The 19,732-nt window shown below is 44.4% G+C and overlaps 1 protein-coding gene across 6 annotated transcripts in view; it reads left to right on the forward strand.

Annotated features, from left to right (window-relative positions):
• The first annotated feature begins 822 nt into the window (after positions 1-822).
• The window catches only part of LOC147156293 (calcium-activated potassium channel subunit alpha-1), a 42,713-nt gene continuing 23,803 nt past the window's right edge, over positions 823-19,732 (forward strand). For 2 of the 6 annotated variants that reach the window (XM_086064312.1, XM_086064313.1), the window contains exons 1-8: positions 824-1,516; positions 6,052-6,201; positions 10,346-10,407; positions 12,404-12,497; positions 13,144-13,255; positions 18,228-18,303; positions 18,411-18,486; positions 19,148-19,318. In XM_086064312.1, the coding sequence (XP_085920438.1) occupies positions 1,280-1,516; positions 6,052-6,201; positions 10,346-10,407; positions 12,404-12,497; positions 13,144-13,255; positions 18,228-18,303; positions 18,411-18,486; positions 19,148-19,318 (978 nt within the window). In that variant the 5' untranslated portion in view covers positions 824-1,279. Of the gene's footprint in view, positions 1,517-3,334; positions 3,443-6,051; positions 6,202-10,345; positions 10,408-12,403; positions 12,498-13,099; positions 13,256-16,775; positions 17,176-18,227; positions 18,304-18,410; positions 18,487-19,147; positions 19,319-19,732 lie in introns of those variants that run through there. The other 4 variants (XM_086064317.1, XM_086064314.1, XM_086064316.1 and 1 more) reach the window with 4 other exon arrangements.

The raw sequence follows: 19,732 nt of genomic DNA on the forward strand, positions 1-19,732 counted from the left end.
AAAACAAGTCTGTCATTTTATAAAAAGTCTAAAATATATATATTTTACTGTAAATAGCAAAACCAGACAAACAGATCATTTTGAAATTCTCTTTTTTTTTTGTTGAGCTGCATACAATTAAAAAAAAAATACAGAATCAAGAAAAATAGTTATTGTTCAATCTAAACAAGGATTTAGTGGTGGAAACGAATCTCGTAAAAAGTGAAGAAAATGTTTACTTTTCTTGCAGGTTTTTTTTTGGGGGGGGGTGTCAATTTAGCATGATGTCGACACATTTATTTGCTCCACTGTGCTGCAAAGCCTCACGTGGCTTCACGTCGAACTGTTATAAAATGCGCAAATGATCAACTATAAATTAATTTGGAGAAAGCCCTTAAATCGAGCACTGCCCTGTTCGTCCACTAGGGGGCGCCAACCCCACTGGAAACGCCGCTGATCAACATAGTATTTTTCTTTTTCGTTTTTATTAAATGTTAAACCAGTAAATATTTTTACTGTGAACTCAACCATTTAATTTAAATTTATGTGCGTTCGTTTTTAGGTAATATACATCCTAACAAGTCAAGCTGGAACATATTTGACTTGACATTTTTATGATGGTTAATCTAAGATGCCTTAAACGTTCATGTTTACTGCTAGCATTATTGCTTTCTTTTTTTTCTTTTTAATGAAGTACGACTCCAAATTGCGCTTGGGGGTCGTCTCTGCATTTATGAAACCCCAAACGAACCTCCTCCTGTTCTGATAAGCATCACGTCTGCACTCTTTAGCGCCGCCCCCTCCTCCTCAACACCCCCCCCCCCCCCCATCCAGCACCACCTGTACATCTGCCACAATCCAGCCGCCTCCCAACGTGCAACGGTCGGACGCCGAGCAGCCACGCGAACCGCTCCTTTGCCCACACCACCATTTATTTTTATTTTATTTTTTGGGGGGGGGGGGGGGGGCGAGGATAAAAGAGAAACGTGAGGCAGATTCAACATCATCAACAACCGCCGTCGACGCTGCATTTACTCTCTTTCCCCCTCTCCGCCTTGTTCTTTTTTTTGCCGATCGAAGTGGCCGTTTACGCGCCGGATGACGCACGACGAAGCAAACCGCGTCGGCACCGCGACGCCGGTTCCGCCCGTTCGCTAGCAAGTCGCCGCCCGAGCGCTTCCCGCGCAACTTTCGCGGCCGCTCGGCAGACGCCCGAGGGTCGGCCTCGCCATGGCCCCCGAGCAGCGGCGAGCCCCTCCGCTTTGAAGGGGAGTTGGCATCGGCCGCCCCCCCCCCAAACATGCCGAAGAGCCGCGAGCGGCTGAGCTCGGACCCGTCGGTGCACATCGCCAAGATGAACGTCATCATCCCCTTCTCGCCCGACGTGCCGTGCGACAGCAGCGGCCAGCGCATGTGGTGGGCTTTCCTCGCCTCGTCCATGGTCACCTTCTTCGGGGGGCTCTTCATCATCCTGCTGTGGAGGACCCTCAAGTACCTGTGGACCGTCTGCTGCCACTGCCGAGACAAGAAGAAGAAGGTAAGGAAGGAGGCAAGACTCTGCCAAGCCACAAAAAGAAAACCGACACTTGTTGGCTGCCCAACGAGCAAAAAATCGGTACAAAAAAGTCGTGGCTCCCAACTTTTGACACCAAAGACGCCCGAACAGCATCATGGCCGACACTGAAATACAGTTAGGAGGCCGAGAAGTGTCAACTGATTTTACTCGGCAAATATATGTAGGCGAATACAGCACATTTTTTATAACGCAAGGGCAACTCGATGCAAGCGTTTACAAACGACAGCAAAATGACTGCAACGGTGTACATTGACAACGTAACACTTTTTTTTCGTCTTCATTTAACCAGGAACGTCCCATTCAGATTAAAAACCTTTTTTTTTCCAAGGGGCGCTAGAAGCAACAATTAAAATCACATACATGTCAGCAAAAAGTTACACTTTCAACTTTTAACACAATAGAATTCGGTCCCCAAATCAGCCCCTCCCCAACCCAATGTTCATTTAGCCCCCCCCCCCCCCCCCCCCCGGGAATAAATCTTCCTGAAAATGTCCGAAATGCATCGTCAGGCTCTTGCACGCGTGCCGTGTAAATCTTTTTTTGTTGTCGTTGCTAAGCAACTAGCAAGCAAGGAGCTTGTGTGTGATTCCAAGTCAAGTCAGTCTGAGTGATGTGTGCACTTGCTTGTATGAGGAACACCTCACACCTGTGCCCCCCCCCCCCCCGCATCATGTCGTTAGCACGTTGTTCACAAATGCAACTTTCCCATCACATCTTTCCGTTTTTTCCTCTGACTTCCTGTTTTCCCTTTGAGAACGTCCACCTTGATTGCTGCCTTCACACTTTGCCACCCCGGTGCTGTGATGCCCTGGCATGTGGGCAAGGAGAGCCAGTTGCTTCAGATACGCCAGCACTCAAATTGTCAAAGTTTGTCATTGTATATATTTTTTAAATTAAACATCAAATATGTGGAAATAAAAATGTGGCCTTTAAATGTTAGAAGGTGAGCCGTTCATTTCGGGCGAGCGCCCGCTGTGCTTTGCTCAACATAGCCTGGACGGACTTCTAAAGCAAGCGTCAGCCACTTTCATCATTGCGGCAATCTGATTTTTATTCTGACACCTTGAATAATAGATAGATGCCCCCTTTTTTCATCACAATAGCGGCAAATGTCACTTTTTGACAAATCCTCTCTTGCCGGCAACCTTTTCAGCTTGGGGAGAATAATTGGCCGTCATCGAGCTTGAGTGTTTGAACTCTCCCCCCGCTGCCGGGAAAGTGTCACCACAGCAATTAAATGCACGAGCGTGGACTCATGTGGGCAACATTGAGTAGCTTCATTTACAAAAAGTCTTGCACGAAAAGGAGAAAAGCTGTACAAGAGACACCATCAACTCTACCTGCATGTGTTCGAAATTAGGTCACAATATTGTGTTCATAAAAAAAAAAGATATATACTTTTTGTAAAACATGCTGATGCCAAAATTATGCAAAAGTCGCATTGGTTCTCAAAAAGTAATACAAATATCAGGTCTGAAATTTCAAGTTTTTGTTTTTTGTGGAAATTATTTTCTCTTAAAAGGAAAAGATTAAATTTTCAGATGAATATTTCTGTCTTCAAAATCATGTCGCAATATTGCTTAATAACAAAACAAAAAAGGTTTCAATGAAATTGAGTGTCGCTTTTGTATTATTATTATTTTTAATTAAAACCGTTCCAGCCCTACCACCCTAATCTTTATAAAAACAAATAATTAACATTATTGGCTAAAATGTAAAGAATAGAACGAGTTGCGTTTGTCTCTCCTAATTAATTTCAGCTACTTCCGGTGTGGCCAACTTGGCCACCGGGGGGCACTAACCAATAAGAATACTTCTACACGACAGACAGAAAGATGCAAATAATCGTAGTCATTTTTGAATAGATGATAAAAGACATAAACGCCTGTAAGTATTGTTATATTATTTGTCCACATGTGCGCCGCAGTTGGTGTTCAAATATCCGTTGCTTGCTTCGAACACAGCAACGAGCAATGCTAACGTTAGCATACGGCGTTTAGCATAGTTTGTTAGCTAAGCGGACGTCCCAAGGCTAAGTAAGCTATTTGTATTTGTGTTACTTTAATAAGTTACACATTGTGTTATTCTCTTAGTCTTGTATTTCGTTTTCAGGTGAATTTCGACTGGCTGAGGCATGAAACGACTTGAAACATATATTTTTTTTATTTTCTTAGGGATTGATTTTTCACCGCCGGCACAAGCGCTTGTTTCTCAAGGTTGTGCTTGCAAGACAAAGCAAAAAATAATAATTACAAGTCGGGTCCTTTGTAACTTAAGGCACCATTGTGTAGCATAAGATGCAAATGAATGTTTTGTTGTTCACATATGATCAGGTTAGCGTGTCGGAAGAGCCGCTCGTCTGCTCACCTCAGCTTCTCACCTCGCCAACTAATTGAATTGTCGAGCGCCGCCATCAATTTCTCGCCGACTTGTAGCTGTGATTCGTGAGGTGTCGGGGAAGAGGTTTTAGGACTTAATCAACGCTTGGCTATTTTTGTCGTACTGGCCTTCTTTTTAAATTATTTAATTTGATTATTTTTTTTTTAAGTAGGATTACGCACAAAATAATGAAGCAGAGCGACGAGGCGTCAGATGGCTTTTCCGGCTCCAACTTGGCGATTTGGCGCCGAGAAATCCATCAAATCAATACTTTTTCTCTTGCGCGGCGTCAGGCTGCGCTTCTTGCAGCGCCTTCTGTCCAGCATGGCAGTCCCTAGCAACAGTAACTAAGGTAACCGCGCTGGAGCAAGCTATTGATGTCGGCCTTCGCGGTGTCATTATGGTCTGCTTTTTCCAACTCATTTTAAGTACAGTAGGATCAAATGATGTTTCGCTTTCCTGGACACCGCGAGAGAACAGATGCTAAGAAAGGCTTTAAAAATGTTTTTTTTTTTTTTTTTAGTACCTTTTAATGTGTTCAAAGCATGTGAGAGTGGTAAAACGACATAAAAGGTAAAACAAGAAAAAAAATAGTCTGCTAATACGAGCTCACAACAGTCAAGTCGACACTCATTTTTTGTCTCCCATATCACTCACCAGGCCAGGCCCCCGCCTTTTTAAAGCCACACACATTCAAAGTCACAGATACAACACCTCACATGCATGACTGGCATGGGTCGTGTAAATCTGTTTTAATCAATTAGTCGACGTGTTAATTGGTACAATAAGCGATTGTCGCCATAGACTGACTTTTACTCTCGCGTGTGCTTTGTTCCAAGCCTTCATTCCTACAGCGCCGCTAAGAAGTAGATTTACAACCGAGCGAAAAAACACGTGCGGCAAACTTGTGATTGGACACGCGCGCGCACACACACACACACACACACACACACACACAGTAGCGCGACGTGCATGCGAGGAATGCGCCGCGCTAAGATGGCTGGCACAGACAACAAGGCACACGCGTGGCCGTAAAGAACAAACACGCCAACTGCTTTGGCACGGATGACTTCATGGAACGCGGAGGTCATGGTGGCCTCAAGGTCGCCTTGCGTTTGTTGCATCAGCTCTCTTTACACATCAACGACTACTGATGTATGGATACTGTTCGTTGCATACACACACATGGACGTGCTTTATAGTGTTTCAGCACACAGCGGAAAGGAAATATTGAAGAACATATACAAAATAAAAAGTAACCCAAACATTAACAATATAATAAACTGTAAAACACATATTAATACATACATTTTCATTTTTAAACCAAAAACTTGCCCATTGGATTCTTTTGTTAAAAAAATAAAAAATAAAATAAAATAAATCAAAGCCATATTTTTTTCTGAAAAATTTTTTTTTTCTGAAAAGTTTTATAAATTGTATACAGTAAAACAAAACTAAAAAAAATGGAATAAACTCAGAAACAACACCCTTAAAGTAAAATTGAGGGGAAACTGATCAACATTGTACATTCTGGTGTTATCAATATTTTTTAAATCCAATTTTTGGATGTATTTAATTCGATTCTTGTTAAGGAAATAAAAATCGAGCACCACACTTTTTGATTAATGAATCTAAAATATTTGTTCACAATAATTGCATCAAATAAAACTGAGGGACAATTCTGAAAAATATTTTGAAATGTGACAATAATAATAATAAAAAAAGTCTACACACCCTTGTTGAAATGCCGTTTTTTTTGTGTTATTAAAAAAAAGAGACCAGTATAAACTATTGTACAAATCTGTTGTCGAGGGCAATTCAAATGGACAAACAACTGAGGTAATGTGTTAGCAAAAGTTTGCACACCCTCATAACTGGGTGCGGGTCTGTATTCAGAACTAGCCAATCACATTTAAACTCATTTGAAATATGAATGTGGACACACCTGCTCGCTGATTAACCCTAAATAAAGTTCAGATGTTTTAGTAGGCGTTTGTTTCCTTCTCCTGGCATTTGAACAGGGTGTGTAGACTTATTCTCTCCACTGTATAATTGATTCATTTTACATGCGTATTGAAGCCCATGTCCCACTTTTGATTTCCCCTCTGGCGGGCCAGGACGTACACCGGCTGACCACGGCCGACGGCGTCGTCAAGCGTGCCGACAAGGACGAGGCGGCGGCGGCCAGCGAGGTGGGATGGATGACGTCGGTGAAAGATTGGGCGGGAGTGATGATCTCCGCTCAGACGCTGACGGGACGAGTCCTGGTGAGTGGCGAGACGTGACGTTTGCCGTCGTCTGGTGATTGTGGGCCGGCTCGTCCCCGCCGACGCAGACAAAGCGCGCGCAGAGCTTTAAACGGTGTATTAAGGTCACACGCCTGGCATCCCATAATGCCCCTCAGAGAGGTCACATCTGGCCAAGCGAGGGCGGTTGCCACGGCGACCGCTGTACGTCTGACAAATGCCTTCAAATCGAAGGAACCGGGTTCGCGAGTTGGATTGTTTCAGCTCGCTTTCTCGATCTTCTTTTGAGCCGAGGCGCATATTTTATGTTGGAAGAAAACCTTCCCAAATAAGACTAAATGCTCGCTTCTTGGAGCGCTGTTGCCGACCAAAACAGCAGCACGTAAACACATTGATTTGATTGGATTGGATTTTTTGGGGAGCGTAACATTTTTTGTTTTTCCGTAATAACAACAGTGACAAAGAAATAGGCTGCTCCGATCATTTTGTTGTCTTTTTTTTTTTTTTTTTTTTTGATGGAGATGTTGAAAAATAGTTGTTGGCATGGGAGTCATAATCGCAGCAGTGGCCAGAACATGCATAATTCAAATGAAACTGCAGTAATACACTAAACCACCAGAGGGTGCTAGAACTGCACAAATGGAACAAAACCGCACCCTTTGAACAGATGTGCTGCTTTTAATATCGTGACGTGATGACGATGATATCGTGGCGACATTAGCATCGCGATGTTGCCGTTATCGTTACGTCCCTAATATTCGTCTTTCTTCGCAGAGGATACAGAATGTAGCCCTGTGACGGTTGTTATAATGTCTTAACTACATTTGTCAGTGCGCCGGTTGTGTTCAAATCTCCGTTGCAAACTGTGTGACGTGATCGTTTTGCATTGTGTGTTAGCATTAAGCTAGCGTCCTCTCGCCTTCCAAAATCGCGCTGTAAATTGTGCAGTTGGTGTCAATGCGAGCGTGAATGCTCGTTTTCCAGTCCAGGGTGAGAGCGAGTTGACTAAAATTGGTTTTGCTTTTGCGTTCTATGCCAAACGTTCCACTTTTGTTGTCTGCCGCTTGAATTAGCAGCAAATAGTGTTTGAGTCAATAAAGTTGTATTTGCTCTTGGCTGTCGGGAGCCTGAAATAAAAGCGTGTTGACTTTGACAACAAAGCGCTTGTGATGACACGCGTGCCACGGGGGATCCCGTCTGTCATTTGATGCCTTATTGGTTCTTACGCCGCCACGCACACCCGACGGGAGCAGCGCTCTCGAACGACACTCGATTTTCAACAAGTTCACAATAGTCGAGAAACACGTTCATCAATATCCTTTCAAAAGGTCTTTTTTGTTGTTGTCTTTAGGACAAATACAACAATCGTTTTTTTTTTCTTTTTAAGGAAGTGCAGCCTTCTTTTCAGCATCAAAATGTTGTCTTCTTTTTAGGAAAGCACAACATAGTTTGTTTTCTTTTTTGAAAACTCTAACAAGATATTTCTTGTTTTGAGGATAGTGAAATATTCCGTTTGTCGTTTTGTTTTCGCAACATCAGCAGTTCCGTCTTTCTCAGATGAGTAGTTTGTCTTCTTTTTGGGAAAGTGCGTTTGTGGCTCGCGTCTTTGCGCTTGCAGGCGGCGTCGTCTCTAATCATCAGTACCGTCGGTGTTTTTGGTGTAGCGGCGTTTCCACGCGGCGCCCCCCCGCCCGCCGTTGCTGCTTTCTTGCCGCATGTGCCAAATAAAAACAACCGATGAGTCACACTCGCTCTCGCGTTACGAGAGGGCAAAGTGTACGGGACGGGGAGTCCTCTTTTGTCTTGCCTTCTGGGCCTATGGAGTCAGGAATTCTGCCTAGCAACAGGTGATGGACATGCTTTTGTAGTCGTAGGCAACCCCCTAAACGTGCAACGCAACATTGTCATCTTTTCACGTTGATGATCTGCCACTTCTTGTTTGCAAACACGATGAAAAGGTCTGCCGTTGCCAGCTCGGACGTCGCTTTGGCAAGAAGGCGCTCAAATTGGCACAACGTGTCCCTCGAACGATTGTGCACGTTGGCGGCGGGCGCAGTTGGTGTGCGCGAGTGTACTTCAGCCACGCTAAGCTCTTCGGGCTGTTTGGGCCGCTGCCAGGGAGGCTTAAATCACAACGGGGACGCTACCACAAACATGGCCGCCGCAGTTCATATGGATGACACACGCGCGCACACACACGTTTGTCTTTGTGTCGTAGTGGGGACATCTCGTTGCGGGATCGGCTGCGGGGGCTTGTTGCGCAAATGAGAGCGCCCGTGTAATTGAATCAGGAAGTGTGAGTGCTTCTTCTTCTTCTTCTTCTTCTTCTTCTTCTTCTTCTCAGCACTCACTTTCTTATGACCCATGGTTAGAAAAGCAAACAAACTCATACCTGCGCGAAACGCAACAGATTCGTGTCCTTTTGCATCGAACGGATGGTGGGCGGATGCTGCGAGGTTTGCTGGCGCCATCTGGTGGCAGGCCGAGTGCCTTATTTTTTATTTTATTTTTAAAAAAAAATTTTTTTTTAATTTTTTATTTTTTTTATTTTTTTTATTATTTTTTAGAGTCAGAGTGCCTGACTGACGCAAGTTGGAAGTCATTGGACAGTATTTGCTTTTCCGCCTTCGCTGTTTTGTTTCCGTCCCCGCTGTCCTTTTGTTGACGTCACTGTCATGTCCCGCACACGTCTCCGTCTCCTAATGAGTCTCCAGGGGACCCGACAACTTGTTTTCACCTCGGCTATTAACTATTCATGCATGCAATACAATATAGGCACGCTTGGCACGTCTTGACGCTGACAGTGTGAATGTAATGGTATCAATAATGTCCTGTTTTGGGGAATACGTTGTACATTTTGAATCACAAGTTGGGGTTGTACTTTCATTTTACTGCGTGCGGTTGTCGCATGGAGCCATAAAGAGAATTGCTGTCTCCCAAAAGAGGAACAATTGTTGATTAAAAATTCATGCTGGCAATTTTTTTTTTTTTGCCAATGCAATTGCACATGATGGAGATGAATTGGGGCCGCGCTCATTCATTATGGATGCTGGCTGCGCTCCGGTTCCGAACGGTCTTTTGTGTCATGTGGAAATGGATGAGCGGCAGTTGGCCTCACGCGCGAAGGCCCCGCCCCCTCCGCTCTACTCGCGCGTCCCTGACACTTGCAAGTGAAAGCGTGCGAAAAGTTCACAAGCAACTTTGTACGACTGTCTCACAATTCGATTCCAATTTTTTTGGGGTCTACGATTGCATTCAGAATCCATTCTCGATTCCGGATGAGTTTGGATTCAAAAAAATGATTTGATTGACAACGATTTCTGCTTCAATTCGTAGACGTGCGAAGAATCGTCATGATCAATAGTCGACTCCGGTCTGACTCGCTAATGCTGATTACGACTCGCTCAAAAGAACGTCTATTCAGGAATGTATTCGGAGAAGCATCTTAACGTTACTCACAAACATATGCGTTTTCTACGCTGCAAAAAAACGACAACTTTTATTGGAATACAGTAACTTAATTGTGACTTCTTTTTTTTTTACTCTCTAACGTGTGGAACCACACTGCCCCTAAGTGGGCCAAATCGTGTACAACATGAACAGTGCTCCCAATAACGGCACGCACAAACAAGGGCAGGTATAAAGTTAATTAAAATAAAATCTAATTTGGGACATTTAAAATCAATTCAAGTTTTTCTTCCTCCCACTCTTGTCTGGAGAAATTGACAAATTGTTGATTTGGATCGCTGCCTAAAATAAATGAACAAAATTGAAATTGACGGTATGCATTCCCTACTGTTTATATTGTTTGCCCACGACAAGATTATAATATTCAAATATTTATAGAAAAAAATAAGTTCTAATGATAAAAATCTTGAACAAAGGTGAAAACCTAGAAAATGAGAAATGAAGGAGCCCAAACCGAAAGTTTTGGGGTGGACAGCGCTTGCTTGCCTTTTTACTACAGAGGCTCGCATCGTGTTGAAGTTCCCTTGGTTGCTTGAAAGAGGATGCCGGCGCCGGCGGCCGCCTGGCGTATTTATTTACACTTTGACACGGAGACGGTAAGCGAGGAGTGTTTAAACACATTTTGCTCCGCTACCGCAAACCTTCATTTGTGACAACAACAAGAATAACAATCAACTTTTATTTGACTTTGATTCAGGTGGTGCTGGTGTTTGCCCTCAGCATCGGAGCTCTGGTGATATACTTCATCGATTCCTCAGAGTGAGTATTGCTGGGTCAAAAGGTCAATTCAAATGTTGACACGTATTAGCACATTCAAAGTAATGACTAATGACATCGCGGTGGAAAGTTGAGCAAGGGAAAGTCCAACGTTCCTGACGTGGGTGGAAACAATCGTCCATTAAGACGACAGGAAGTGGGAGAAGACAAAGCAGGAAGTGGCCGTTAGGAAGCAGCCGCGACTTTATTAAACGCGGGGCGGCTTGAGTCGGGCGCCGGTGTCCACTTTCATGCCGCGCTCTCGTTACCTTTTCACCCGATGAGCGGTGAACTTTCAACCCGGGCTCATTTGACACCTCGCCACCCCGCTGGCTCCGGTTCGGCAGTGGACTTTGTCGCACTTTCCTTCCTGTAATTAGCACCGCACTCGTTGACGGACGTGCGGTCTGCCCGGAAGCGCCCCGGCAGACCCCCGTCGAGGCGGCTCGGCTTTAAACTCACGAGTTGGCTGATTTCAAATTGGCTCGCCGACTTTAAAAGCAGCAGACGAGCAGGAAGGCTAATTTGAATGCTAGCTTGACGACACGTCGTCCATGTTGTTGTTTTGTTGGTGAGCTGAAGCCGCAGCCCATCTATCGCACTTGGCATTTTTGGCGAGAGAAGCGGAGGTCGCCAGCCCAGTTGCACAACACAAATACCGTATGACTGTTTTTCAGCAAAGTCATTTTTTTTCCCCAACTTCAGGTAACAAAATGAGTTTGACTGAATGACGGCACATGACACGACCTCGTACCTGCGCGGAGATGCTGAAGCTTGTCCACTCACGAATCCTCGTACGCATTTATTAGGGCTCATGGAGTGAATTTTATTACAATTTTGAATATATTCCCCCCCTACAGATGAAGATATTTGATGAAATAATTCAAATAAGAGGCTTGCGTTTGGGGCGCGGCTTATATTTTATTTACTGGGTTAATGCGTCAGACGATTAATTGGGGCAATGTGTCGACTCACAGGGGAGGCTTTTATTTGAGGAAACACACAGCGGCGGCTATTTCAGGTGCAGTTTATCTTCTTTTTTTTTTTTCTCCAAGTAGACGACTCACCAAGTGATTAATTGTGACCATCAATTAAAGGGGAGGCTATTATTATTATTATTATTATTATTATTTGAGCATTTATTAACTCAATCAACTATATAATAAGGATCAAGTATGTCTTCCTTAGGGGCAAAAGAATCCATTAAAGTCTATTTGAGGTGTTGTAGATTATTTATTTATTTTTTGAGTGGATGACCCACCTGATTAATTTAGGACAGGGCATTAATTAGAGCAGAGGCTGTCGTTAGAAAGACAACAACAACAAAATCCTGAGTGTGAAGAAATCGAGATCAGTTGGCTAAATATAATATTGATTTCTTTCGGGGGGGGGCTTTTACGTGAGGTGCGGCATATCATTGATTGTTTTAGTGTTTATTAATTTTTGATCATTAATTTAAAGTGCTTAATTTGGACATGGCTTCAATTCGTTCAATATTGATGACCTTGAGCGTTTTATTTGTTTGCGGCTGAGATGATCAACATGAACGATGGCGAAAGACTAACTTGTTCCTGGTTTTCACGATTTCTCTTTATTTGCGCCAGACACAAGTGTTTGTTGAGGGTGAGGCTCCCCGACAACATTCCTTCCGGCTGCCTGACGTCCCCCGCTCAGGAGAACGTGACCCCCCCCCCCCCCCCGCATGCACTTAAGCCTTAAACTGCTGCTTTCAACGCCACCACCCCAAATGAAAGAACACACATGCTCGTGTGTGTGCGTGGCAGCTTTTTAAGGGTTAACCTCGGGATTTGCACCAAGGCGATGCTTGCGAGTGCATGTGTCATGTTGCCCCCCCCCCCCCCCACTGCATTAATGATCAAGCCACGCAAACTTCTGACGTCTTTTTGCGGGGAAAAGACGACGAATGATGTCGAGTAGACGATCCGAAATCAAAAGTGTGACGCGGTCGGGGCTGATGTGGATTTTGTGTGTCTCGCAGTCCCATCGAGTCGTGTCAGAACTTCTATCAGGACGTCACGCTGCAGATCGACATGGCCTTCAACATCTTCTTCCTCTTGTACTTCGGACTTCGGGTGAGTACAAGCAAGCAAATTCTCAAAAGTCCTCAATGCCAAACATTTCATTATTTTTTACTAGGGGGTGTCAAGCAAATTTTTTTTTTATCGTGAATAAATCGCATGACTTAACTCACGATTAATCGCAAATTTTATCCATCCATCCATTTTCTTAACCGCTTATTCCTCACTAGGGTCGCAGGTTGCTGGAGCCTATCCCAGCTGGCTTCGGGCAGCAGGCGGGGTACACCCCCGAACCGGTTGCCAGCCAATCCACAACACACACAGACAAACAACCGCACATTTGATATCTGTTCTAAATGTACAATACAAATATTATTTTCCTAAATTTTCATACTCTTGTTATCATGGCTGCATTTTTTAGTCATTGATACAGTAATTTCATAATAATTTATAAAATTGAGTTAAAATTTAAAAGATGTACTGTACTATAAAAAACGAGTGTGATATTGATTTGTGTTCAGGTCAGGCCACTAGATGGCATAATTGCATATGTCGTCATAATCAACATCAACGGAAAGTTCCTTACTGCTGCTTTAGGAACATTGAATGAACGCACTCATTTTGACACCCCTTATTTTATTATTTTATTTTCAAAGGTTACTGCAACTAATGGGCAAAAATGAAATGTTGTCCTTGTCAGTTCATCGCGGCCAACGACAAGTTGTGGTTCTGGCTGGAGGTCAACTCGGTGGTGGACTTCTTCACGGTGCCGCCCGTCTTCGTGTCCGTCTACCTGAACCGCAGCTGGCTCGGTAACCTTCGCCGCCGCTTCTCAAGCTCATCGTTAGAATCACGACACTTCCATGTGTACCCTTGAAATGCTGTTGGAATGAAAAAGTTGCTCGTTTTCCACAAAATCTTATGACACCAAGACGTGGCTTTTTTTTTCTTTTTTTTTGCAATACATTTGTAGGTTTTCGGATCTGTTTTTCTGTCTTATACTGCCCCCAGGTGGCCAAGGTGTGCACATCAGAAGGTGCAGCACAATAGACATTGAATTACAGCAAAAAAAAAAAACCTCTTTAATTATATCATTATTGTATGTTTTTAAAGTAGCTAAATATTTTGCAATGTGATTTTTCTTATCAAACGATTTGAGTTACAAGTTTGGCCACAAATCAAACGACTATATCAAAAGGCACCACTGTATTTTGACTTACTTGCATTTTTTTTTAAAAACATATATGACACAATAATTTACTACAAATGATTTTTAAGACCCCCTACCAGACCCCAGTTTGAGAACCGCTGCATGCGCGCGTGTTGTGCGGCGCTACACGTGCGTCCTTCACCTGTGCAGACAAATCGCATCAGAATGAAAAAACACGCTTGAACGCTGACAGGAAATGAAGGATTATGGGGATCATTGCAGACGGCTTTAAATGTTTTTTTTCTCTTTGTCTTTTCCGTGCACGTGCGCGCGCACGCACACAACAAGGCGCAAATCTATTCTCAAGCAAAGACAAATTGTGATGAATGCATCTGAGCTGAGAATGTTGTTTGCTAAAACTTCAGGTGGAACTGGCTTGTTTGAATTTAAGGGTGGCGCCACCCAGTGGACATGCTAGGCCGCTGTCACGGTAACATAAACACATTGGCCATTTCATTAGGTATGCTTGCATACATGCCATATGAATGTCTAATAATTTTCTGATCAATTTAATTGCAATATTGGCCTCATTGTCATCATATATTTTTTAATTAACTAAATTCTTGAATATTTTCTGACATCCAGATTACAAGTATTTATTACTTACTCTAATGTCAAATACTTCACTTTTCAGTTAAAAATCAATTAACAACGGTATGAATACTGTGACTAACTTATTTAATGCTTTTATTAAACATTTTGTAATATAGTACATTAGAATAAAACCATTTAAAAACCAGAGTAGGTATATATATTCAAATGAATATTTTTTTTTTTTTTTTTTTTTTTTTTTTTCTTTTTTTAAGAGCTCAGTATTGTTCATTCGGAAATGTCATCATCATTGCTCTTTTTTTTTTTTTTTTTTTATTTTATTTTATTTTTTATTTTTTTTATTATTTTTTTTTTTTTTTAAATATATATATATATATATATACACATATATACATACATATATACATATATACATACATACATACATACTTTTTTTTTTTTTGTGTGTGTGGGTGAGTATGTGTGTGTGCGTGCGTGCGTGCGTGTGTTTGTTAGCTCACCAGAAAACCTATTAGAAAAAAAAAATCTTATACCGTTCACCTAAATCGAACACCAGGAGACCCGAGGGGACCGAAGAAAACCAAGGAAGGTGAAATCCAGCACCGACCAGACACCCCCCACCAGAACTCCTCCCCAGCCCAAGAAACATCCAGACCCCAACAAATCCAAAAAACATAAAGTCAGGGAGGCCTCAAGAGACCAACGGAGAGACCGAGAAAAGGAAGGAAGGACAGACGAAGCCGCGTGAGATCCGAGACACCAGCCTCCACCGATTCAATAACCTGAGGAGGAAACAGATTGTGTCTGAGTTTCGGTAGATGCTGGTGTGGTGGATCTGGCATGCATGAAAATCTCCACCAAAGAGGGGAGCCGTCGACCCCCGCCGGAACAGAGCAAGCGCAACACCTCAGGGCCCCCCAGGCCGCGGCAGCGCCAAAGGACGACCCCCGGGCCCCACCAGGGCCACCGGCCGGAGAGCAAACCCAGGAGCAGGAGCGCCCCCCGCCCCAACACGGCCCGCGCCCCCGGCCCAACGCAGCAGGACGGGGCACTGCAGGCCCACCAGGCACCCCACCGGCCCCCAACCCCCGCCCCCCCACCACCCCCCGCCCCCCACCCACCCCCCGCCACCCACCCCAACCCAGCCCCAGCCGCCCCCATGCCCCCAATCCCCCAGACACCCCCCACCCCCAGCACCCCCCCACCCCGCAACCCCCACCACCGCCCCCCCCCAACAAAGCCGCCCCCCCCCCCCCGACCCCACCCCGACCAACCGGCAGCCCCCCAACCCCCGACCCCCAGCCCCCGGGGACCACCCGCACCCAGGCACCGGCGCCGAAGAGGGGCCGGACAGCGGAGCGGAGAGGGCAGCCGCGCCCACCCCACCCCCCGCCGTGTGGAAGGACGGAACACCGGGGGCAGAAGGGGGAGATGGGGGCACCGGAGGGCGGCCGACACCCCCGAACCCCAGGCCCAGCGGGGGAAGGCCCCGGTCGTCACCCCAGCGTTCTTTGTGAAAATTAACCCCTGTTACTGAGTCCGCCAGCTCGCGGACTGGCGAACTCTACCCCTAAACCGTGAATGTGACCCCACCCAGTGTATATACAAGTGTGTGTGTGTGGTGCATTAAAATTAGGAGCAGGTGAACCGGAGCCGATGGAAATGATATTCCCACGCTCCGATCCACCCGCCACCCAAGCATGTTGCTGAGTGTATGTGGTGCATTAAAAAAAAATAGATAGGGCGGGGGGGGGGGGGGGGGCGGGTGGCGACACGGACAGGGGACCGCAGCACTGCTCTATACTGCGGCCCCCAACCGATGGCACCCCCACAAGCCCCCAAGCCCCCCCCCCCACCCACAAGTTGTGTGGTGTATTAAAATTGGAGGGGAGTTGTAGGGTGAAGACGGTGTTTCCACCCTACCCCACCCCCCAAAGTGTGTTATGTGCCCTATATGTCTATAAAAGTGTATTGTGCAAACCTAGTGTAGTGAGTTAAGAGGTGTGACCAGCGGGGCCCCCCCCAACCGGGCGGGGGCAGGAGGCGCACCGGCCCACCAAGCCCCCACCCACCCCACCAGGACCCCGGCGGGCATATGGGACCCGTCCGGCGGGGCGATAGGGCTCGCCCCCCGGATACTGGGTCCCGCCCGAGGTGTCAGGACGCCCACCGGAGCGGGGCGGGCACGACACCAAACCCCAGCCACCCCCGCCGGCCCCCATAGCACCGAAATGAATATTTTGATCGCCTTATTTAATATGCTAAACATACAATGGAAATGTGAAAAAAAAACAATTAACTTCAATTCATTATAAAAGTGCAATTTTATTTTATATTTATTTCTAACATTAAACAATTTAAATCACCCCCCCCCCCCCCCAATGTCTGTGTTACTGTACAGCATCTGTCGTTATTTCCGGGATTAAGCAAGCAAAAAAAAATACAAATGACCGCAGCGTTTCCCCCGTCGTTCCACACACGCGTGATGTCACGTGATGGGCATTTTCCCGCTCAAAAACAACAAGCTGTTCTTTTGCGAAGCTTAAGGCAACAGGACATTTGTTGCGGGCTCTAAGGGCTGACCCGGAGGTCAGGTTGACGGACACGCTCGCTTCCCGCTTCTCTGGATGAATCCAAAAGAAGCTTATGCGCCGACGCTGCCGACGGCGCGCTAATATCCTGATGGCTTTAAGCTCGCCACAAGCGCTGTAGCGGGCTAGCGGCGAGGACAAAAGTTTCCCGTTTGGGCTGGAAGGCGTCCACAAATGATTCCCACCAAGATGTTAGTGTACAAGGGGCCCGGCGGCGGCGCCGGCGTCCAGACCGTGCCTGCCACCAGGCGGCGCAAGAAATCCACCGGCGAGCTTTTCCAGAAAGGATACCGGGTCCGCAACGGCCACGACAAAGACGAGCAGGAGAACGCCGGCGGATCCCGCTTGGCTTCCTGCTTACGCGCCGTCTCTTACTGGGGTAAGACGCGCGACCGCGCTCGGCGGCGGCGGCGGCGAGTAATCGAGTACAAATACTTCTGTACTCCGCTTTGACCAGACTTTCACTTTAGTCGAATTTTGAGGACAAAATTGGATTCGATCTCATCGAACGTGAAATGTGAAGCGTTTGCGGAATCCAATGATTTGAATAATGCGATTAATCGTGTCAGCCCTATTTGCTCTCATCTTTCAAATTCTATCATCAAATATGTCATCACTTTTGGAATCAAATTAGTTGAGTAACTGAATTGTTCGTTTCTCTTTGTTGAAATTCTACACATTTCAAAATTTGGAAAAAATTAATCTATAATGTATACATTTTAGAGGCTTTTAGAATTTTGATCCAGAAGATGAATTAAATGCATTTAGGGATAAGATTGTAACACAAACCGTGGATTATGTTAAGTCATTTGAAGAATTGTTTTACAGGATTCTTACATTTCTTTTTTTTTTGGTGTTTAATACATTAACAATAATAATCAATCCATTTTTTTCATTTTTACTTCTTTTTAATTACTCTTGATTTTCATTTGATTTCTTTCGCTTTACCTGTCTTACAGTTGAATTTATTTAGTATTAATTTAGGTTGATTTCTTGAGTGTCGTTTTTATGATGTGAGGTATTGAAAAAAAAAACATTGTGGAAGTTGTAGTTGAGGCGTTTTGTGGATTTTTGAGTCTTTTCGAAACGTATCAGACGGCAGCTGATGTGTTAGCTGTGTGTGTTTTTGTGATTTTCTGTGGTGACAGCGACACATGCACCAGCCGGTGTGCTTTGATGCTTTTCCTTCAGCGTCCATGCTGACTTTGTTTGTTTGCGGGGACCGAAGAGAAGTCGCACGCACGCACGCACGCACGCACGCACGCACGCACGCACGCACGCACGCACGCAGCGGCACCTTTTGCGCCAGTTGTTGAACGTAACCGCAAGTGCTTCTTGATTGTCAAAATGAATGAGAGGTCGTTTCCTTTTGTCACTTGTGTTGATTTTTAACCAGCATGATCTAATTTGGATCATTTTTTCTGCTTTTAGGGCTGAGGTTCTTAAGGGCCTTAAGGTTGATACAGTTCTCGGAAATTTTGCAGTTTTTGAATATTCTCAAGACGAGGTAAGACTTGATTCCATTTTTGAAGCGCTGTTTCGAGTCGCGTGTGCAGTTGAATCTTTAAAGTACTTAATCCTACAACTTGTAACTTGAGTTTTTCTTTCAACCAGCAACTCCATCAAGTTGGTCAACTTGTGTTCCATCTTCATCAGCACGTGGCTGACGGCGGCCGGCTTCATCCATTTGGTAAGTCACATGACTGCAAATTCCCAACCGGGCTGGGGAGTAACCAAGTACAAATACTCAGTTACTGGATTTGGTCTACTGACGATTTTTCAGGGATCTGTAATTTTCTATTTCTTTTTTTGGATGATATTTTACTTTTAAACTCTACATTTGGACATTTCTTGTGTAATTGGTGGCGAATGCGTTGTTTAATTTGTTCTATTACTATTAGCTAATTTAAATAATAATTCAGTTGACAACGTTGGCAAAACAAGATGCAACATGTCACATCATTTTTATACTTCTAACTTGGATTCATTTAGCCAAGCCATATTGTTGTCTAATAATTTTTAGTTTACTTAATTTATTGACTTTTATTTATTTTATTAATTTATTATTTGATTTACTTTATTTATTTATTCACTTCTTGTTATTAATTTATTGATGTAAATTTTATTTACTTGTATACTTTTTTACAATGTTTGTAAAATGATGAGTAAAAAAGAAAAAAAGAAGCTCTCAGCCGCCCTCTAGTGGCATTTATAGGCAGTTACAAGGCTTTTTGCTTGGACGACAGTTCCTGTTGGATTTGTGCTGTTTGCAGCATACTTGTGTGAGTCTTTTTCAAAAGTATCAATATTTGTGCTCGGTGTCTTATTTGTCACGCATGGTTTCGTTCCAGGTGGAAAATTCCGGGGACCCTTGGGAGAACTTCCAGAATTCTCAGGCTCTTTCGTATTGGGAATGCGTGTACCTGCTGATGGTCACCATGTCCACGGTGGGCTACGGCGACGTTTACGCCAAAACCACCCTGGGCCGACTCTTCATGGTCTTCTTCATCCTTGGTGGTCTGGTAAAGAAAAGACTCTCGTTTGTTTCAGAAATAAGAATTAGGGAGCGTGCCACTAGGTGTCGCTCTAAAGTGGGGTTGCGTGTTGTTTGATTGTGCTAATGCTGAGATGAGTGTTTTGCCAATTTGCCATCATTTTTTCTATCTTTCACAATAGACGTGCCCATTATTATTATTATTTTTTATTTTTTTATTTTTTTCACCCACTGACTAAAAAAACACCAATTTTTCTTGTAATGACGTTATTCTCGTAAAATGCTCAAAATAATTTGTAATATGACTGACTTCACCCTCGATAATGGGTTTTTATTCTTACTAAACAAATGGGAGTTACAGTATGACGCTTGGTGTAAAATCCAAACTTTTTGTGAATATTTGGATGCCATATCCTGCAATTTGTTTCTTTTCATGTCTCAG

This window comes from Leptonotus elevatus, chromosome 20 (genome assembly GCF_054856555.1).
Source record: "Leptonotus elevatus isolate MCC_2025b chromosome 20, RoL_Lele_1.0, whole genome shotgun sequence".
NCBI lineage: Eukaryota > Metazoa > Chordata > Actinopteri > Syngnathiformes > Syngnathidae > Leptonotus > Leptonotus elevatus.